The sequence below is a fragment of the Nelusetta ayraudi genome, unplaced genomic scaffold (genome assembly GCF_046127955.1).
Source record: "Nelusetta ayraudi isolate G7.1 ecotype Tasmania unplaced genomic scaffold, CSIRO-AGI_Nayr_v1 ptg000120l, whole genome shotgun sequence".
Lineage (NCBI taxonomy): Eukaryota > Metazoa > Chordata > Actinopteri > Tetraodontiformes > Monacanthidae > Nelusetta > Nelusetta ayraudi.
Window position 1 is genome coordinate 1117927 of NW_027466170.1, and position 22975 is coordinate 1140901.

The 22975-nt window shown below is 46.3% G+C and overlaps 1 protein-coding gene across 1 annotated transcript; it reads left to right on the plus strand.

Moving 5' to 3' along the window:
• Positions 1–214: 214 nt before the first annotated feature.
• Positions 215–21494, plus strand: slco1c1 (solute carrier organic anion transporter family, member 1C1). The gene is made up of 15 exons (XM_076049947.1): positions 215–736; positions 4535–4715; positions 8360–8501; positions 11350–11482; positions 11564–11676; positions 11753–11899; positions 13253–13351; positions 13903–14121; positions 14621–14785; positions 15689–15884; positions 16990–17155; positions 17501–17673; positions 19685–19749; positions 20232–20349; positions 20957–21494. The coding sequence occupies exons 2-15, from the start codon at positions 4611–4613 to the stop codon at positions 21192–21194; spliced, it is 2079 nt and encodes a 692-aa protein (XP_075906062.1). The 5' UTR covers positions 215–736; positions 4535–4610; the 3' UTR covers positions 21195–21494.
• The last annotated feature ends 1481 nt before the right edge of the window (positions 21495–22975 follow it).

Consider the following 22975-nt stretch of genomic DNA (forward strand, 5'->3'; position numbering starts at 1 on the left):
AATTTTTAGACACATTTGAATAACGAAAGCCTCATAAATAAACTTGTGTCATTATTATTATTATTATTATTATTATTATTATTATTATTATTATTATTATTATTATTATTATTATACAACTCCCAAAAAAAAAAGCTCGGCTTGAGCAGATCGATGAGTGAGGAGGAGGAGGGAGACTGAGAGGTGGAGAAACACACGCACACACGCACGCTGACAGAGCGGCGACAGACGGAGGAACAGCAGACTGAGAGGCTGTTTCCGCTGCTCATCTCTTCTCCAAACCACCGCTGTCGCTCCCGGAGGAGGAGGAAGAGGAGAAGGAAGGAGAAGAAGTAGGAGAAGAAGAAGAAGAAGAAGAAGAAGAAGAAGAAGAAGGAGAAGAAGAAGAAGAAGAAGAAGAAGAGGACGCGGATTTCGCGGATGTTAGCGGTCGGTCCAGCCGGCGGAGTACCCAGAGTTCAGACCCTCAACATCCCCGCCTGATCTGGCCGAGAGTCAGCGCGGCAGCCGGCTGGAGATGAACTCTGAAGGTCGCTGTCACAGCATCCGCATCCACGTGGGAAGTTTGACGGCGGCTGGCTGACTGGAGAGGATTTTATCTCATCTCTCCCTCTTTTTTTTTGGGGGGGGGGGGGGGGGGGGAGGTTTGGGGTTCCTTCTGAAATCTCTCCGAGTCTGTTCAAATCCACGGAGAATCTCCCGGAGGCTCAGCCGCCTGTTTCCCCGGGACGCAGAGGTGAGTGGCGGTGCGGTTTCCTCGCTGCAACGCGGTGGCAGATTGTTCCAGATCGGACAGTTGTTGTTGTTGTTGTTGTTGTTGTTGTTGTTGTTGTTGTTGTTGTTGTTGCGCATTTATTTATTTGTTAATTTTTATTTTTTTTTAACACTGGTACATTGGTGTGTGGTTTTCATTACACACCCGCCCACTTTCAATTAATCACTGCCAGAAACCTCTTGGAGGTCCTGCAGTGAGGAGTGACCTGATTCTGAGATGTGCAAAATTCTTCTCGACACCCCCAGCAGCCGGACCTGTAGGGGCTGTCCAGGCTGTGTGTAGGCCACTACATCAACACTTTGGCTCGGGGGAAATGACAAGGCACACTTTAAATTTGTTTTTAGGGTCTTTTTTTTTGTTGTTTGTTTTGTTTACAGAAATGAAAACAGGCGGGAAGTGTTTCTGTGGCAGCGAATAGGACAGAGGGACGGACGTATGGCTTCACCTGTTGCATCAGCATCAGCAGCCAAGCCATAGAGGGTGTTCAGCGCACTGCTGACTGGGGAGGGTCTGCAAGAGTTGTCTTAAAAATGCTACAATAGATGTGTTAATCAGTTTTACACTTTAAACAAACAAAAAAAAAAATCAGAAATTCACCCGCACGGTCTGATGAAACTTTCAGTGGGTCGCTGTGATTTTTCAATCTTTTATCAACATCCAGCTGCCTTTTGCTTGAACTGTTTACAGTAAATTTAAAACGGAAAATGCTCTCACGGACAATTGAATACCCAAGAGATGAATGAGGTGTAGGTAATTTCATGGCCTGCATAGATACACCTGCAACCTTGGTGAGGAGCAGTAAGGGAGATCAGAGAAGGTGGAGGCGGTTTCAGCCTTTTGTCTTATATCAGTGTCTCATTTTCCAGCTGGCCTTTTCACATCAGCGGTTCAGGGCTCAGGGGTCACCTTAACGAGAGCCACGCATCCGTTTGGCTTGGTCCGTCCGTTGCCTTAGGCGACACAAGCAAGGCCAGTAATTCAGTGCGAAAAGCGTTTGACACTCTGGCGCTTAAGCAACTGAACTTTTGATCGCTCGATCACGTGTCGAAGCGCTTAAACATTGCAGACTTTGCTAAGTCACTGTCGATTTGCACGGGCGAGCTAACTTTGGCTAATCTTTCCTGGAACCCACGGGCTGCAAAAAAGAAAGAAAGAAAGAAATCCATGCATCACAGCAATCCATGTGACCACAAAGAAAAAGTGCCTTGGCATAATTTTTTCCTCGTTTTCATCTATAATTCTCACTGAATTCACGTTCCAGCGGTTTCTTCTTTTTTTTTTGTTGTGTGTACTTGCCATCCGCCGCCGCCACGTCCCCAGAGGGCGGACGGAGGCATAGCGGCGCGCAGATACCAAGTATGACACAAACCTTTTCCAGTATGACATTCATTATTGAGCAGACGTCAGCGGCCATGATTCATCGATAAGCGACAAAACGCACATAGCGAGCGTTAGCCGAGCGAGCGTGGAGAACACGGGTGGAAACAGCGACCTTTGAGAACAAACAACTTGCTGTAATTGTTTCTACGCTCGCTCAAAGCTATTTTTTTACGGTAGCGTAATCAGCAGTGCAGTTTGATGAAATTCGCAGATGTGCTACGGCGGGACGATGGTGAACGCCGGCGAGGAAGGCGCACTGTTGGTCCGCCGCTTCATATTTGCCCACTTAAAGCTGCTGTTGATCTAATTCCTTCAAAAGTAGGTCAAACCTGTTGCGATTAGCCGCCTCCCCTCGGCGCCGCTCAGGTCCTCGACGACAGGGGGAAAAAAGGAATTCAGGGAGGAGATGAAAATGCAGACAACATGCTACAAGAGGTGCATAGGGGGGGAGGAGAGGCAGGGGGTCAGTGGTGGGTTCAGGGACGGGGTGGTATGGGGGGCGAGGGGAGGGGGTATAGTTGGTGCTGCCAACATAAATAGTGATGGTACTGTGTTGGCGCTCTGCATACCAATCCCTAACTGGTGCCCTGGAGCAATTGCATTCGCTCTTTCACATGACTGCTGAGAGAGAGAGAGAGAGAGAGAGAGAGAGAGAGAGACGTCCCTGAGCGAGGACGACAACGACAACAACTAAAAGAGCCTCGGATTGGTTTGCGTTTTCATGCAGGTGCAGTTGAAGCGTCGACTGCTTCATCGTTCCTGAAAGGTCAACAGGATGTAATTAGACCTCCTGATGTTGCGTGTATACTTGATAGACAAAAGTGGTTCATAGATACTGTTTTTTTTTTTTTTGGGGTGAGTTGGCACCGAAGAGCTCGTGAACACAAATGACCCAAAAAAAAAAAAAAAAAAAACACCGTCAAAAGTTCCGGCATCTCTCAAAAAAAAAGTATGTTATACAAAACCAGCACAAGCAAGCAAGCAAACAATAAAAGAAAACACCTACAACAGCTGCAGCGTTTCAGTTTTCATCAAGAGGTGGAGATAAAGGGAATCAGATTGAATAACGCCGAGTTGTTTTTTCTCTTTCTCCCCAGCAGTAGAAGGGAGGTTTATTGTGTGTGTCACCTTAGCCAAATAGCTCTGCTGTTTGTCTGCTATTGCCCAAGTACAGCCCGGGCGTCATTGCGCGACCAGTGAACGCAAACCATCGATTGTGTTGCCACACAAACAATCTGAACCCCTGTCCCTGATTTTTATTTATTTTTTTCTCCAAGGGAAACGTTGGTTTGCAAAGGCGCTCAAACAGGTTTGGTATCTTGGTGAAAAGAAGGCTTCAGACGATGGAGTGAAACACTGTGGTTTCCTCATTTCAGTGCCAGCCTGGGTGCTTCTTGCACTTCCAGGTCACATATTACAGCAACTGTAGGGATTTTCTCACACAGCGAGTTCACAGGTGACTGAATTCACTCGGTGCACACTTGGTTTGAGCTGTTTCTCATCGAGATGCACCCGAACTATGTTTTTCTATGGTGGCACACACCTGACCTTTAAACTGTGTGGACTGCACATAATAATTTATTTTCTTGGAATGTGAGATGATGCACAGGATACACATCAGCAGCGTTTTTCAAACAACAACGACCTGTGTTCCTGTGCTGTCAATAAACCTGGAACTAGAAGCCTGTCTTTTACTTCTTCATCTTGTTTTTCTTTTCAAAGAAGGCGTGTCGGACAGAAATGGGCCTGACATCTCACTGAAACCTCCACCAGCTCGGTGACAGACTTTAATTAACCTTTCATAGCCATTTCAAACATGCGGAAGCTCACAATTTTAGCAGGAGGCTGTAAACAAAGGGCTAAAAAAAAAAAATAAAAAAAAATGCTGTTTTCTGTAGATGCAGCAATTAAACATGGAAAGGCTCCGTCACGAGCAGCTCAGATCATCACACGGACACAACACGAGGCCTTGAAGGAAAAAAAAGAAAAAGAAATCACAGCTTTTTTTCTCTCGCCAAACAACTCTGACTTTACGGCCCCGTTTTCTGTGACCACATGATGTCTGCTGCTGCCGGCTGAGCTGCACAGTAACGTACATGTGAGGTTTTGATTGCGTGGCTGAAAATAGTCGGGGAGAAATAAAAAAGCCTTTGTTCTGGGAAACAAGCACACACACACACACACACAAGCACAGACACATACACATTACCTGTGTCATCTAATCCCTATGATCTAGAACACATGGAGGACCTCATGTTTGTTTGTTTGTTTGTTTGCCAGCTGCTGCAGACATGTTTCCTTTTCTTTCTATCTTTTTTCCTCCCCCTTTGCACGGCGAGGATGAGAAGTGGGTCACATGCTTGAATTATCCATTTTCAGGGTTGCATGCATCAGTGCCGAGGATTTACATGCGTGGGAGACTTCCGCTGAGGAGACGCCGAGACGTTACGGGAGGATGGCCGGCGACCAGGGACGGCCGCAGTGGAACGGCCGCGGTGATGCCGCCGCCGCCGCCGCAGCACCCGGAGAGTCGCGCTCGTCTCCCTGCACCAGCCTGAAGGTACGCAGCAGCGTCTGGCATTCAGCGCACGCCTTTTTCTTCTCCTGTACTCGCTGCTGCTTGTGTTCCGCATTCTAAACGTCACCGTGTGTGAGAGGGGTTCTCGCTGCGAGATCTAGAACACTGCAAACAGGAAAAGTTTTCGCCATTCAGGAGTGGGGTGTGGAATTGGTGTGGAATTAGGATGATGAAGGTCAATGATCTTTCTTTTTTTTTTGCACTGTTCTTCTGACATGACAAGTTGCAAGAGGCAGCTCTTCCACAGAGCATCAATCAAGTGTTGTTAAGTCATCGAACAGCATCGAGCAGCAAAGTCAAAGCTCTGCAGAAGCAGCCAATAGCAGCTTAGGAACAGCCAACATCATATCAGCCCAATCTTTGCTTGGCAACCATCTAGCAATCTCTTGCTCAGTGGTAACGGCTCTAATGGAAACGTCGGGCTTGTAGCCGAACATGAAAACGCCGTGCTTGAGATCTGTCCCTGTATGTTTTTCTTCCACTTATGGTATTATGTTGTTTTTGATTTTGAGGTTGTTTTTTTTCTTTTGCTACATGCCAATGGGACATGAGGTGGAAAGTAGCATTGTGTCTACGATCTCTCTCGTCTTTACACGTAAATGTGCATTTAAAAATGAATGAATCAAAGCTACGATGACAAGCGAACACAGGCAGCATCGGCTCGCCAGGGCTGAGTGACATTCTTTTTGAGCTTCTCAAACCTGAAACCTCCTGCTGCTTCTTTGCAGCGTCTCATCTCCAGGATCCAAAGTCTGAACACACAGCTCCTTTCGCCATGGCTGAAAGTTTGTAAATCCCCCAAAAAGATCAGACACCATCGCTGCTTTTTGCCTGGAATAAAAGCCTCATTCGGACAATGGTGGTCACGCAGCGAATCACAACACAGCCGTGGCGGAGTCCGGCTCCTTCTCAGAATTGTTTGGCTTCCCCCAGCTGGCCAGGTGGGACGCGGTCCTTTTTGTCTCAGCTCATTGTTGTTTTTTGAGCTTCAAGGTTCAAACATCATTGTTTATTTTTAATGAGCTTTAGTTTTCAGTGAAGGGTTATTGGCCACAGGTTTCCCCAAGCGTTCGACGAGGAATATGGGGCCTTTCTGTGTGGAGTTTGCACGGTCCGAAGACGTGCAAGTCACCAATGGGACACCAACAGAATGACCCATCTCATTGAATGGGGGCACGGCAGTACTGGCGCTCTGACGTGACAATAGTATAGAAAAATTATTTATGTTCCCGATCGCCACTGAAACTGGAGACAACTCAGTTCCATAAAACGTCAACCGTTCCGCAGAATCGGGTTTTAAAGGCTGTTTTTCCACAGGAAGTTCTCCATTACGATTATGACACCATCAAGGTCTCCTGCTAAATGTGAACAAGTGTGACAAATTCAACTTTGGCTCTGGACCTTCCTCTCTGAGTGGTTAATAGATTGTGCAATGGCTCTTTAATAACGCTTAGATTGAGTTGCTCAAATTTGATTTCCATTTCAAATTTAAAGGAAATGATAGATTCCTTCCTCTGAAGTTCAATATCATTAAGTCGTTGTCCTTTGTCCATCCTTCGTCCATCCTGAAAAGGATGCGCTCTTGCGGGCTCATCCTCCTACCCACGTGACGTGAAGTGACGTCATCGCAGCCGTGGAAGCTGCCAGTTGTCACTCCGACACAGAGGAAGCTCCAAACCCAGTTCTTTTTCCTCCTTCAACTCTCTTAATGTGATTTAAACTCTAGCAGGACAGTCAGCTGCTTCCAATTCAGCCGAGCTCTGCAAATCTGCCTGGAACTTCATCGTTATAAAGATTTGTCTTCCCTCCCGTGGCGTGTATTGCTTGTTGTGGACCAGACACACTGTTACTCTGGTGTGTGTGTGTGTTTATCTTTGTCAACAAAAAGAAGCGTCGCAGTGACTGTGAGTGGTGTATTGTTGTTTTGTTGCCATGTTGTGTTTTGTAGTCGGCAACAACAACAGGGCTTCCATTGTTTTGTCTGAACAATGTTAAAAGAAAAAAAAAACTTCACAGAGAAGTTGAGATTTTCCACACATTCAAATCTTCCGGACGCTTTAGAAGCCACCGTCAGACGCTTTGACTCCAACTCACTGCACATTTAAAATGTCCATAGATGCATTTTGTTCAGGACAGACTGGGATGGTTTGGACATGTAGAGAGGTTGAACAGTGATTTTCTTTTTACACCACTGAGGTCTGAGAGCTTAACAAATCAAAACCTGGACTCAATACTGGCAAAAAGATACCTAAGAACTGAAGTAGGAGCAATGAGGAGGTGTGGCCTTGAGGGGAGTTTAAGGTGCATATTTATAGTATATCTATACATGTATATATATAGATATAAATACAGACATAACTAGTTGGTGTGAGAGAAGAGGATGCAGAAAAGGAGAGAAGGTGAGAAGGAGACAGATGATTGGCTGTGGCCACCACTAAAGATGAAATGAGAAGTAAAAGAAGAAGCGCTTTCGTGTTTCCAGTGCATTAAAACGTTGTGGGCTGAACAGATGACGTCTTACAACAAAATAATCCATTTTAAAAAAAAAAAAAATTTGAAATGGTTTTCCGTTGACAGAAAGCATTTTCTGTTTGATCAATCCAGATAATCTGCTCCATTGTTTCCGTCAGTGTGAAACCACCTGCTCCCTCACTCTGCACTCCCCATCTGGCCGCCCGTTCCTGCGTCAGGAATTTGGGATTTGAAACTTTTCTTTTTCATCCCATTATTGCCGAAATGGGTTGAAGATTAAGGTTCAATCCCATTTCATCCCTTGCCCCGAACACTTAACCCCTCAACCCCCTTCGGCTTTTTGTTCAGGCTCTCCTTTCATCCCAAAGTCTAAACAAGGCCTCGGCTGCAAAACGGTGACAATGGCATCGTTTGCAGCTAATAGGGTTTTAAGGTAATAAGGTTTATGTAACCCGGATGTTCCGTCGACGGAGGGCCGCGTGAGAGGTCTCGCTGTGCGTGGCACCTCCGGCCTTGCACTGTGAGAGATGCACACCCCCGCCCTGTGGACCCCACGTCCCCGGTGGTCTTTCTCCTCCAGCGTCTTACAAAAAGCCTCCTACCAGCTTTGCAGCCAGAAGTGGACGCCCTCAGTTTGTCCTGTATTATTACGCCACAGCCGTAAACAAACAAGAAGGCCTGAGTGAGTTCAGCTGCAGGAGACCTTTCGCTCACCTGCACCCCCCACCTTCACCCCCGCCCCTTCCGTCAGAACTGCTCCTGACTTATTAACGAGCGCCTCCCCCGCTCAGCGCCCGTGCGTCCCACATCTCCGCTCGGGCTCCTCGGCTAGCGCGTCTTTCACTCGGCCTCATTACCGCCCCGATTGCCGGTCGCTTTTTAATTAGTGAACGCCGGACGGGGCAAAGTGGGTTAATGAAGAGAGTTCATGCGCGGCGGCGAAAACCCACATCTCGGCTCCTCTTTGTCTCCGGATGTGAACGCTACACCCCCGGTTTCTCTCACATGATAATGAAGTTAAAGAATGCTGCTTCTGACTCTCATCGCTCCTTTTTCACGCTTCTGTGCACAGACATTTGTTTGTTTGCTTGTTTCAGACAAGAAAATTCTTTCCTCCCACCTCCACCCCCCTTTCTTTTTATCTCCTCATCCAGATGTTTCTGGTGGCGCTGTCCTTTGCCTATTTTGCAAAGGCCCTGTCGGGGAGCTACATGAAGAGCACAATAACGCAGCTGGAGAGACGCTTTGACATCCCCAGTTACCTCATCGGTGTCATCGACGGGAGCTTCGAGATTGGTGAGTCTTCCCGTCCGTCACTGCCGTCACTTTCCCGCCTCCGCCTGCTTGTTGCTGACGGAGAGATGAATGGCCCGGCGAGGTATTCAAGCTGCAGATAAAGGATTCATCAGGCTCCCGAGAAGAGGGCAAGGTGTGTGTGTGTGTGTGTGTGTGTGTGTGTGTGTGTGTGTGTGTGTGTGTGGTGAGTCACAGTGTCAGTCAGGGACAATACAGACTCGAAGCTTGTTGTTGTGCCTTTGTGTCTTGTGGGTGCCATTGAATCTAATCTCAGCCTCCACCTCACCGACATATGTGGACATTTGTGCGCTCTTACGTGGGAAACTGAATCTAGATCACGCACTACCAGTCGTGGAGAACATTATGAAACTGCCCCGCTCTCCGGGCGGAACCTCTCGCCACAACCTTTATTTGTTTCACCCGTCCAGCGGACGTGCCTGGTGCAACAGGTGGAACATTGGAATTTATTGCAGTTTTTGCAGTCATTTGGAAAAAGGGGGAAATGAAACTTTAAATTGAAAACAGGCCAATCAGATGTACAAATTTTCCACTTTTTTCCAACAGCTCTGTCTCAATCACACTAAAAAGACATTACCAGTCGATAATAGATCAGTTTTACATTTACTTCTTTTGTTATATGAGTTTGAATTCATCTAGAGGAAATGTTTTTATTGACTCCATTAACTGGTACTAGAGCCATCTGCTCTCTTCAGACAATGAAGCATCACATGGGTTCCTCCTCTGTGCTGTGTTGCTCACTGCTCCCCCCCCTCCCCCCTCCAACACACACACACATACACACAGCACCGTGAATGTGGGTTATCTCTGTGTTTTCTCAGTATTTCACGGTCAGAGCCAGTGAGTCATTGAACAACTTTTATCTACCCGCCACTTTAAGCTGGTGGGGCGGGAGTGTGTTTGCATGGATTCTCAGAGACCTCAAGCATTATGAAGACACTGGGGCCTCGGATAATCCCAAGAGGCTGGGAATCAATTTGAAATCTTAGAACAGAAGCTGTTTATTAATGCAGCTTTTGGAGGTCAGATAGATGGATAGTTTCAGTCTTTTCCTGTAAATAAAGGTTCAGTGGCAGAGCTTTTTGAAACACCTGACACCAGGGTCGTTCAGGACCACGAATGGGAAAAAGAATATCCAAATCATCTGCTTTGTTGGCAGCAGACTTGGAGGTGTTGTAATGTACAACATGAAAAAGCTTTGTCGAAAGATTCACCCTTAAACGAGTGCGATAGGAATGAGCTGAAATGATATAACGTGCACTTATTTCTTAGTATATTTGTGCTGTACCTCATGAAGCAAAATATCTGCAACATTAAACCACCAAATCCTGAGATTAAACAACATATGTAAACAGGAAGTGGAAAAATAAAACTTCCTCCGGTCAGTATCGACTCGGAAGCGAATTCAGCGACTCGATTGTGAGACATCAGCGCCAGTTTTCAAAACTCTCGCTCATTAGCCGACGTTTGTCTCACAAAAGTCATTTTAATTGACACCTCTTTGCAGTTTGTCAGGCGGCCGTGGATCTCATTCAGAAAAGCGAGTTCACTCGCTCTGCAACTATATTTCTAGGCCACTTATTTATGGCTTGTACGTTCAGCTCGCGGGTTATTAAAGAGTCATAAGAGAGGGAGATGAGAACCAAACAGGCAAGATGAAAGTCTCGGCGCTCTCGCTGCGGCCATCGCTGCCGGCTGACGCTTCCTGAGCATAAAACATTAGTTACAATCTGCTCTGCACGTTCCGCAGCCCGTCAATGGTAAAGGTGGAGGACGGAGGACGGACACCTCCGACAGCATCAGAACTGATTAGCCCTGATCTCGCGCTGCCTCCATATTCCCCCCCTGCGTCTGGTCTCGTGTGGCCTAGGCAACAGGCTTGTTTTTTTCCCCCTCCTTAGGACTGTTGCTAGGGCAACATGGAGGCAGCACCAACAGCGTAAAAAAAAAAAGGGGGTTGGGGATGGCGACGAGGAAGGAAGACAGCGTAAGGTGGAGGGGAGAGGAGGGGCGACCCCAACTTGAGAGAGTTGTATGTTAGCACTTAAGATACTGCACAATGGGGCAGTTTATCATGAATGAATGAATGACTGAATGGATTAATAGAAACAGCGAAACAGTGGCACAGAGTGTGGGGGAGGCCGCTGTTAGGTCACTTACAGGCTTAAAATCAGATTTTGTGAGAGGGCTTAAGCTCGCTTGGGATTTATGATTTACCTGGAACACACACACACACACACACACGCGCGGGGATGGCGAGGGGTAGCGGCTGACGTCACCCGGCCAACACAAAGACGAGGACCATTCACAATGATGCAGCTTCTCTTTCCACGGCACCTTTTCAACACGCGCACAATGACTTTCAACGACAAACGGCGACAATAAGCATGTTTTCCACCCGGTTGCCTTTTGTTTGGTTTTCACCTCAGTTGATTGTTTTTTATTGTTGTTGGGGTTTTTTTTTTTTTTTTCATGTCTTGCTGCCCCAGGCTGTAAATAATAAAGAACACGCAGGATAAAGAGGATGAGCAGGAGGAAGGTAACCTTCCTCGTGTGAGACGCTAAACCTCATCTGCCTTTCAAATTAGGGACGCAGCAGCAGTCTACCTCACACTTAAAATCTGAAGCCTCCGCTGTAAATATTTCATGCAGGAACTCCTCGCACGAAAGCAAATTTAAAAAGGTGTTGTCATGACGGCGGGAAACATCATGTGACAATCACACACACTGGTTTGGTTTTTGAACCAGCACTTTTTTTCGAGAGGGGGTAAGCGCTGCCCTGCAGGTCCCAGTTTGTTTCAGCCTGCCTCCTCCGTACGTGCCTCACCAGGAAACCTGCTGGTGATCGCGTTCGTCAGTTACTTCGGCGCCAAGCTCCACCGGCCAAAGATCATCGCGGTCGGCTGCGTGCTGATGTCCATCGGGACCTTCATCATCGCTCTGCCTCACTTCATCATCGGACGGTGAGTGAAAAAACAAAGTGGCCTCCTCCAGTCGCCAGTGGAGCCTCTGGTTCATCCACCCGCCACCCCGTCCCTGTACAGCTACGAGTTTGAGACGTCCGTGCGGTGGGTGGTCAACTCGACGGTGAACCCTGCGCCCTGCTCGTCGGCAGACTCGGCCGGCGCCGGTCAGGTGGCCCAGGTGCCTGACAGAGGTGAGAATCTGCACGGGGCAAAACGCACGACATGCACTTCCTGCTAGCAGACGCTGACCCGTTTGCCCCCTTGCAGGGTGCGAGGGCGAGTCCAACCTGTCCATGTGGATCTACGTGCTCCTGGGGAACGTCCTGCGTGGGATCGGGGAGACCCCCGTCCAGCCTCTCGGCATCTCCTACATCGATGATTTCGCCACGGAGGAAAACGCGGCGCTGTATGTTGGTACGGAAACTGTCCCGTCCCTCTCCCCCTTCCCCTGCCCCTCCCCCTCCCCCCTCTCCTGAGTGTTGGAAAGAATGCCATCTAGAAGTCAGCCAGCGCTGGCGAGTCTTTTGTACAACACAATTAATAAAATATGAATCCGGAGCGCCGCTCTTGCTGTTGCCCTCTGGGATGTGAAACTACGCCCGCGGAGGAGTGCCTTTAATTAAACACAGGAAGCTCACAACTGACAGTGTGACATTTGGAGCATTAAAAAAAAATGCACACACACACACACACACACACACACACACACACACACACACACACACACACACAAAAAGAAAATGCTGCGCATGACGCTCCTTCTAGCGTTAAAACAAATGCAAATGCAAATGCGGACCACACACAGAGCTGCTCCGGGCTCATTAGACCACCTCCCAACACCACTGCCAGGACCTGCTGGAGATCCTGCCAAGTGCAACAGTGATGCTTTAATTTACCTATTTAACTTCTTGTTTATGCATTTATTTATTTATCCATTTTTTTTTGCGTCAATGTGTGTCGTAAACCGTGAATCCCCCCTTTTTTTGCGCCACACGTCGGCAGATTACACACAGCGCTGAAGCACAAACTAAAGGAAGCACGCAGAGAAACGCCGCGGTCACCCTTGGGATTCATCGCACGTCTCCCACAGAGAGCATTCAGAGAGAAAAGTGTCACGTGCGAGGAGGATTTGTTGCTGCTGGCTAACAATGTTAACTTTGCCCCCGTGGAGATCCACTGCGCGCTGAGCCGTGTTGTAACAAACAGTTTGGTGTAAAGTAGAAACACTGGCGCTGTTTCCTCTACGTCCACATCACCTTGGATGGAAACACCCTCCAGTTCTGATAAAAGTCGGCCCACTAATCGCTATGGCATGTCTGTGGGTTTTTTTTTTTAGAAAAGTGGCTTCTTGTTTTTGTCACCCTTGGCGTACTTCGCCACTCCCATCCCCCCGAGGCGACTTTAACAGGAATTGATTGAATGCAACTTCTTTTTTTTTTTTTTTCTTTTTTGAGGGAGATCTCAGATCTGAAATTCTCGGCGCCTGAGGCAGAACTGGACTGACAGATGGATAAATACTTTCCCTGTCCATTTCAGCAGTTTCCACAAAATAAAAAGTAACATGCTGTAACTAGTAAATACCAATAAGGCACAACGAGCCAAAATAAAACGTAAGTCCAGGATGCTCAAGCTGGCAGGCGGTCGAAATTGCCGATGACTCAGCAACGACTGTAAAAGGATAGATAGATAGAGAGATAGATAGATAGATAGATAGAAAGATAGGTTTAAACATTGTGTCTAAACGTCTGTGTTTGTGCTGTTTTCCAGGCTGTGTGCAGACCATTTCCGTGGTGGGGCCCGTCTTTGGCTACCTGTTGGGCTCCCTGTGTGCTAAAATCTATGTGGACATTGGATTTGTAGCGATGGGTGAGCGCACACACACGTCGATTTTCTTTCTGACATTTTGTTTCCACGGGGCAGAAATAGGTCTTTCATTCATAAAGGAAACAAGGCGAGATGTTATCTGCAGCAGCAAGTGTGCTGCTCGGGATTAGCGGCAATTAGCTAAATAAGGAGGGCGGAAGGCCGGACAAAGCTCTGGGATCAGTTACAATCAAATAGAGTGCAGCGGGGAGGAAGATGAAGAAGGGGGAGGGGGGGCAGGTGGAAGACAGGTGGGCCTCAGGTGGACTGAATTTCAACAACACGCACTCTGAAACAATTGATCAGATTGTTTCCACATGCTGCTCCCTGAAAGGTACCCATTAACTGCACTGCATTGATTGGGATGGCTCATAAAATATTAAAAACAAAGTTTTATGTCCTATCAGTTTTACACTGGCAAAAACTCAAAGATGGTTGTTTTAGAAAACCTTGTCCGAGGTGTAAAGTTTACAAATATGTTGAGAAATGTCAAGTTAAATATGAAGTTTACAGACCTGAACTGAGGTGATATTAATCCCCCGCTGCTGCCACAGAGAGCATCACCATCACCCCGGCAGACGCCCGCTGGGTGGGGGCCTGGTGGCTGGGCTACCTCATCGCCGGGGTCATCACCCTGCTGGCCGCCATCCCCTTCTGGTTCCTGCCGCGCTCCCTGCCCCTGTCCGGGCCGCGGAGGCCTCCGGAAGACTCTCCTCTCCAGAAGCACAAGTATCCTGCCGAAAGCAAGACCACCTTTGTGGAGATGGCCAAAGGTGAGGAGGCATTTGGAAGAGGAGGAGTCCATCCTTCTTTATGTGATCATACTTTTTGTTTGTCGTCCTCGACTTCAGTTGAGCAACTGTCTGATCAGCAATTCTAAAAAAAAAATAAAATAAAAAATAGCGTTATGTTTAGCCCTCTGTTTACAGCCTCCTGCAAAAGTTTGAGCTTCCTGCTGAAACTCGAGCTTTGTTAAATCTTTCGCACAATTGAAAAGGGGGAAAAATCCAGTTGGTCTAACACTTGGCTGGAGGGGCTATTCGGCCTCACTGGCCTGGGACAGGTATCACGGCACTTTGTGACATCACAAAGGGCATGTTTTTCCCAAAACTGCATGTTTGCAGCTTGGATTTAAAATGGAAGGTGATGGTCAAACTACAGTCCCTCGAATGAACATTTCATGTTTCTGAGAAAATTTGCGATCCGTGATTCAACAGCTGTAGCACGACCGTCTGTGAGCGCCGCGCCTCTTGAAACTGTGTCTCCCTGCAGACTTCTTCCCGACGCTGCGCACGCTGCTGGGCCACCGCGTCTACCTGATCTACCTGTGTGTGACAATCATCCAGCTTAACTCCCTCATCGGCATGGTCACCTACAAGCCCAAGTACATCGAGCAGCACTTCAGGCAGTCGGCGTCCAAGGCCAACTTCTTGATGGGTGAGCTCACACGCAGCGTCGGCCACGTCGGCCACGTCGTCGGCCGCCTCTCTAAACATAACGACACAGAGACCACCTGGACGAACAGAAACAGATCCCAGGCAGCATGTAGAGCTCTTTGCATGGGATGAATGAAAATAAATAAATAAGTAAAAACGTATGTATATACAGTATATATATAAAGATAGTTGTCTTTGTGATGCCCATCATATATATATATATATAAATGTATATATATATTTAATGCATGCATTAAATATATATATACATATATATATATTTAATGCATGCATTAAATATACATATATATATATACATATATATATGTATATTTAATGCATGCATTAAATGAAAAGCCTTTCTTTCTCACTCCCTACAACACATGAAGGCCCTCTGGGTGCTGCCGGGTGCAGCGTTAACACGAGAACAACTGGATGACGCTGCTCCTGTTGTCATGCAGCGCACGAACAGGCGCGAGCTGCTCTCAAAGCTCTCCACTATTATTGCAAATTAATAGGCGTGCTAAGTGAAATTTTTAATGAAGCTGATGGCGCGGATTAAAGTGTCCGCACGCACACACACACACACACACACACACACACACACATGCACACATGCGATGCCACATAGGGCTCGGTGCGGGCAGCTGCGTGCACCAGGCCAGGGCCGGCGCAGATGAAAGAGAATGTTTTATTAGTGGCCGCGCTGACGGCGTCGAGGGAGGCGGCAGATAAAAAGCACATGTGCACACACTAACGCCATAGTATGTTTTAGTATGGTGCAAATCAAAGCTTCTTCTTTCTTTTTTTTTAAACAGGGCCTCATCCCTGCTCCAGTTTCAAGTCCAGTTTCAGCCGAATACTAACGCCATGATTTCTTTTTACTACTTCTTTTTGTTTTAAGGTGTGATCAACATCCCAGCCGTGGCGCTGGGGATGTTCTCCGGGGGTCTGCTGATGAAGAGGATGAAGCTGAACCTCATAGGCGCGGCCAAGTTTGCCTTTGGTACGTCTCTGATCGGCTACGTGCTGTCCATGCTCTTCTTCGCCATGAGCTGCGAGAACGCCAAGATCGCCGGAGTGACCGTTTCCTACAGCAGGTCAGTCTTTTCACGAGGTCGCCGCTGTGTGATGCCCAGTCGAGGGCAGTTTTCAGTTTGATTGGTTCTTCCTTCATTCAGGTTTTTGTTTGTTTTTTTTTTGTTTAATCTGAAGCAAATCAGACATGAGGGAAACAGGAACTACAATTACCATCAGCACATGGATACCCATCATCCTTTGCACTCTGCCCATGTAAACAAATGCAGTTGTGGAGAAAATAATATTTTTTTAGAGAGATTGTCGATGAATTTACAGAGATGAGCAAAAGTGTAAATAATCACTTTAAAGAAGGAAAATATATATCTTTTACTTTTACGAAAGTACTTTCCCATTTACTCACAGTCAGTTTTGCATGCACTCAATGTTGTTGTCTTTTTTATTAAGCCACTCTCCATGCACTCAAAGAAGTGTGTGTAGTACGCTGTGCTTGGCATTAGACATGCAGATATAATATAACTGCTCGATGTGCAGCAAGATTAATGTTAAGAGAGAGAGCACTCACTATAAATACGATGCATGGAAGCCTTTTAGTTTCCTCAGAAAAGCAATGATTCAGTCACAAGACTCTTGGCCACACCTCCCAAGCTTATAAAAGCTCCACACAGCAGGCCTCACTTCCTGCCTTTTCCCGCCAAAACCACTACAGAGGGACAAAGGATCACCAAACAGCACCGATATGTTTCACGGTGCTGCTGTTTCCAGAGTAAATGTGACTGCAGATGCATTGACCCTGAGTGAGTTGGTTTTCTGACAAAACTGTGCTTTCGCTCAATGATTTATATATAGGCATTGTCGAAAGCCTCAATGCCTGATGTTGTGTAGTTGTAGTGGAACATAGCAAGTCCTCTTCATGGGCCTCTGGTTTGGAGATTTAAAAAAAAATGCCTTTCCAGTTTCTGATTAAAATGATTCATCTTAGATGTTACACTACTGGGAAAAAAAGGATTTATATTGTTGAAAAAAAGAAAGAACATAAAAATCAAAATAAAATGATAATGCTATTATGTTTTTTTTTTTTTTTTTTTACTGTCTGGACCATGATTGAAGCTGAACCTCATCAATCAAGTGTTTGCCACCTATTGAAGCTCTCTTTCCGCTTCCCAGCGTGGAAACAATCTCCTACGACGAACAGTCCGTCATCACCGAGTGCAACTCCAACTGCCAGTGTTCACCCAGCGACTGGGACCCCATATGTGGAGAGAACGGCATCACCTACGTCTCCCCCTGCCTGGCTGGCTGCACCAGCACGTCCGGCTCGGGAAAAAACACCGTGAGCAAACAGATGTTTAGATTTAGATCAAAGTTTCATTAAAATGTTTATTAAAATATTCTTTTTCAAAAAATGATATAAAAACAAACTTCCTTTATTTGGACCAAATTATATGTGCACAAGGACTCAAACAATATGTCTGCATATGTTATCTGTCAGTCCTGGCTTCCTGTTCATACCACACCTGGCCAAGAGGGGGCAGCACTAAGCTCCACTCGTTTCCATGTATCGCATGCAAAAACAAAAAATGTTTTTATCCACTGCTTAACATGGTCTACCGTGTGTGTGTGTGTGTGTGTGTGTGTGTGTGTGTGTGTGTGTGTGTGTGTGTGTGTGTGTCTCCAGGTCTTCTCTAACTGCAGCTGTGTGGGCGTGGCCGGTAACTTCACGGCGGGCGCCGGTCCGTGCCCGCACACGGACGACTGCGACAGGATGTTCCCCTACTTCCTGGCTCTCTCCGTCATCACTTCCTTCATCATCTCTCTGGGCGGGACTCCGGGCTACATGATCCTCATCAGGTCAGATTCTGAAAGCTATCAGCCGATCGCACAGCACGAGCTCGTTGTCTTTGCTTTTAATGCAAGTACCTTTATGTGAATTTTCCCGCTTCCCTGCCTTCGGGCTCTGGCGGAGACGTGCGGTTAATATTATATATCGGAGTCGTCGTTTCCGCTCTTGTTGCTGCTGTTCAGCCTGAAGTTTGCCTGCAGTGATCGGCATAGTTGGCAGTGTCCGATTCAATTTTCTGATTTCCTACGATGAATGTTAAGAGTTTAAAAAAAACATTTTTAAATGTCAAACTTCTGCTTGAAGTCAGTTTTTTTTAATTTGGACTTTTTGGGCTTTAATCTTTCCAAAAAGCAAATTTCGGGGGAAGCTTTTTTAAAAAAAAATTATTATTATATTCTGCTTCCTCTCAGATGAAAGCACCCCCAGGAGATGATAAAGGGGCCCTTATTTTAGCTCCTCTTCTGTTTGTTGGTAAAGTCCGTGTGCTTTATTGTCTTTGTGCTGGGCTGCATCAAACACGCTGTTACGAACGCTCCGCACCCAATAACAACACTAAGGACTTTTATCCCAGCCGGAGGATGTGGCCGGCTGAGAATCACTCTGCACTTTGATAGCAAATCTCTCTGATCTCGGGCCCACAAATTAGGTCGGGCAGGCTGCCGGGTTGCTAACTTTTTTTCTGTGGATGTGCTGATCTGCAAGTGGCGGAACGCGTGTGAAGGAGAGATGAGTGCGACATTCTTCAGTAATTGTGTGACGGCACAGTCAGAAGAAATTGGTGCCGTTTGTGTGTTGTGTTGTGTGGCTGGCTGCTGGGTGTGTGCGCAGCAGAAACACACAACGAGCACATGGCGCTCGTTTGGAAGAATCTAACGAGGGAGGCAACCGTTTGTTGTCCAGGTGTTACCACCTCGGTTTTACCTGAAAGGAACCTGCATCCAAACTTTAAACCCTTTTATTTTGTGGAGCAGGTTTAAACAATTTAATAAGATCTCCTGGATGCTGCACATTTAGCCCGCTGTTTACAGCCTCCGGCCAAAATGCTCGGTTTGGGGCTTCCTGTTGAAACTGATTTTTTTGTGGTGAAAAAACACGGCAGTCTTTTGGAGGGAGTTGTTGTCACCCACCTGCGACTGGTGTCACTAATGAATCAGTTCCCTTTGTGACATCACAGAAGGTGTTATTTCTAGAACTACATGCTATTCATCTGGTTTATTTGCCAAAGCAACTGATGGACTTTTTCCCATTTCTTGGACCGTAAATACTTTGTTTGCACTAACGCCTTGCAAAGTGTGTTTGCCTGGGAGCACGTTCCAGTGCGCCACACAGCCCTCTGCTGGCTGACTCGTTCCACTGACGTATGCATAATAAAAAAAAACAACAGCGCTGGCCTTGTGCCCCTTTATTCTCAGCTCCGTGCCTTACGGGCCAATAAACAGGCCGATATTGATCCCTCTTTCAACACACTAACACAAGATGTACAGAGAGAGAGAGAGAGCGGGCGAGAGAGAACTGTGCATTAAGACTGGCACGCAAGAACACATGCAAAATCTCCTAAAGCCATGTCAGCTGACCTGCTCGGAATGCACTGGCCTGATTGAAACAACAATAAATTAACCACTTACTCTTTAATTTCCGCGCACCAATGCGAGGAGGTCACGGGTTTGCGGCTTCAGAACAGCCACAACAGTCTGCACCTGATTCATTGATGCTTTGTGCACATAGTTGCTTTTCATCTGCATTGGTAAATGTAGATTAACCACAGCGCCGTCGCATCATCATTACAGTTTAACTCTGTGGTTTAACAAGTTCTTTCCTTCAGTTTCACTGGGTGCCTTTTCAGCTGTTGGGATTTTTATTTTTTATTTTTATTCTTACATACGTCAAAACAAAGTGCATTTTACTGGACGTACATGTGAGATCTGTTTTCCTCTTGTCAGCTATCAGATTTTTCTTTGGGATCATAGTCACAGAAGCCTGTGATGTGACGACATTGCACACTTCTTTTTTTTGGTCCAGGTGCATCCGACCCCAGCTGAAGTCACTGGCACTCGGTTTCCATGCTCTGGCCACACGCACCCTGGGTGAGTCGTCCACAGAAACACATTCTGCTCCGTCATAATGTAAAGGGACAGTGAAAAGTGTTAGAATCATTTGGCTGCCTGAGGAAAATTTGGCAAGCTAGAAATAAATAAATATATATATATATATATATATTCAAATAATTCAGACTCAAAGTTCCCCAGATCCTCGTTCATTAGAGCTTCCAGCAGGGCTTCTCCAGCCTCACTGATGCTGTCTTAAATTGGTTATTGGAGGGTTACTTTGGGTGACATGCAAAACTGGTTTCAGACCTATGGAACTTCCCAATTAGTCTGTTTTGTTTCTGTTGATTTTAATTTGCATTCAACTTGCTACATCCGTCCTGTCACTTCCCAGAGGCAAAGCCTCATTCCCCCCCCCCAAAAAAAAAAAAATTGCGAGGGGTTTTGTATTTTGTTTTCATTCTGGAAGACCTGTGGCGTTGATGGTGTCTTTTTGCCTGTCGGTGCTTTCGGACTCACAGCGGGGATCCCGGCGCCCATCTACTTTGGAGCAATCATCGACACCACATGCCTGAAATGGGGTCAGAAGAGGTGCGGAGGCATCGGAGCCTGTCGAATCTACAACACCACCGCCTACAGGTAGCACACGGAATCACACCTACAAACAGTCATTTTTTGTTGTGTTGATCTGTCTTACTGCGTGTTTAGATGGTGTGAATTATTAATGGCTTCAATGTAAAGTGCTTTGAGTGCTTGGAAAAGCGCTATATAAATCCGATCTATTATTATATTGTTATTGTTATATTATTGTTGTTGTTTGCGTTTGGTTTCTAGTGTCTTGCACGATGACAATCTGCACATCTGTTGTGAAAGGAAGGGAGTTTATCTTGAGATGCTAGAACATGATTGTTGCCACCCTGTTAACACAAAGTGGCCTCATTGCTCAATTTTCTTTATGTTTTACACTTTTTTCGAAATTTCCCATTTACCTTTCAATAATCCAGAGCATCTTCAATTACGAATGTGATGACTGATGATGAGTGATGACTGAGACAAGATCTTGGAAATGAAATGAATTACAGCCTCCATTAGAGAGCATTTTCGGTTCCTCTTAGACACCGAGGGCTTGAAGTCCTGGACTTGGTGGCGAATTGAGTCCCACAGGATAAAGACTAAAGCTTCCTGTTGCTCTGTCGGCCATCCGCTGTTTCTCCTCATGGTTGCTTCTCCCACCTCCCCCTCTCAGGATAGCCTACCTGGGCCTGACGCTGGGCCTGCGGACCATCTCCTTCATCATTTGCATCCCAGGCTTTGTCCTGCTCAGCCGCCAGCTAAAGAAGGAGGAGAGGAATGGCGTCCACGGCGCTCTGGCCAATGGCGGGACGGAGCTGGAGGCACTCAGGAAGGAGGAGTTTGCGGTTTCCAACTCGGAACAGTCACAACACACCTCAGACATCAACACAGACAGGGAGACGCAGCTGTGACGGTGGCGTGAAAAGAAAAAAAAGAAGCAATTTACCCCGTCTCCGACACACACACATACACACACACACACACGCACACATACTTGGCATAAACATATGTGATACTGTACATGTGCACACACACAAATGAGATTTGCAGGGAAATCACACACTGTATCTGATCAACTCATTTCAAGCAGAAAATCTATATTTGTACTACTGAACTTGTGACAGATTTGTAAATTTGAAAAAAAAAAAGAACTGAAACCTTTCTTGAATGTAAATGCTTTTTTCCCTATAAAGACAAAATATATAATGATATATTTTTTGATTCATTGGGGACACATTACATAATAGATGGGAAATGTGACTACTACAGAAAGCAGAGTAATTCTAAAAGAAGAAGAAGAAGAAGAAAGTAATTCTGTATACCAGCATTTCTAAAACTGCCTTGTTGACCTTTTTTTTTTTTTTGCCACTGAGCTTTTCTTCAGCGTTCCAGAACAGAGGAGAAGTAGCCTTAAGTGACAGGGTGAGTAGGCTTGAAGAGAAACGTACGTAATCACATCAGGGGGGCAGGGCCTTCAAAGACACAGGAAGCGAGGATGTTGAGAAAAGCCTTTGGTTGAAACGTGTCCAAGCCATTGAAATCAATACAGACGCTGCGTGTGTCTCCACTTCCTCCGATTGTAGAGAAGTCAAGTCAAAGAAACACTCTGAAGTGTATCAGCCTGAATGAAACACACAGAATAGCTCAAGTTGCGTAGAATCACTTTTGTGGGGAAAGTTATTTTTCTTTCTTTTCTTTTTGAATCTGCTGGCCCTCAGGCCTCGTTCCCCCTGCACGACTCTTGACCTTGACCTTGACCTTGATCAAGCACCTCGTGTCGCCCCAGAAGACGCCGCGTCGGGGGGGTCCTAGGAGTCATGTAGCATGTGACCGCCCCCCCCGGTCACTGTCCCAGTCTCGCAGTGTGATCTGTATCCAGTCTGCGACTACTGACGCCAGACAGCCGGTCTGATCTGACCCAACCTTCTGATCTGACCGCTCAGAAAAGTCGCTTTGCGCCAACTAGCCATACCGTAATGAGAAGGCGTTTACGACTTGTATTTGACCTCCCGCCACTAGGGGGGCCGGTAACGATGTTTTGGCGTCACCTTTTCTCAAGGGTTAGGGTTTTGTGTGGATCTTCTTTATTTACAGTCAGTGGCCTGGAGAAAGGCAGGTGTGTGTGTGTGTGTGTGTGTGAGTAAACCTTTAAGGAGCTCGGTGGTCGTTCACACAGTGCCTCATTGACTCAACGCTTACCTCGGAATTGTGTGTGCGCCATTGTGCTTTTAATTTAGAGGATTTTTCCGGCAACATTCAGACATCCGGATACTTTCTCATCTTATTTTGAAAAATTTCCAGGCTCGGTCTCTTTCGGAGTACATGTATATATATATATATATATATAAAAAAAAAAACTAAAAAAAAATGAAGTAAAAAATTTCTCGGCTTTTGCCATGAAGACCAGAGTCACGTTTGATTGTAACGCTGCTGTTGTTTTTGTGTCCTTTGAATGTGCTTTTTTTTTTTTTTTTAGTGTTCACACTTAAATTGTGTTTGCCGTGAAATGTCAACAATTTTCAAAGTAAAATACGCAAGGAGACACTTTTATATCGAGAAACCAGTGGTCAAATTGGGCCTGTGCGTACACCTGCTGTTACTAGGAAGAGTTTTGAGGATACACAGCTCTCAGAAATTTTAACCTGTGACATTCTGATTTCACTCAGAATGTCTGAAGCCGCCTCAACAGACA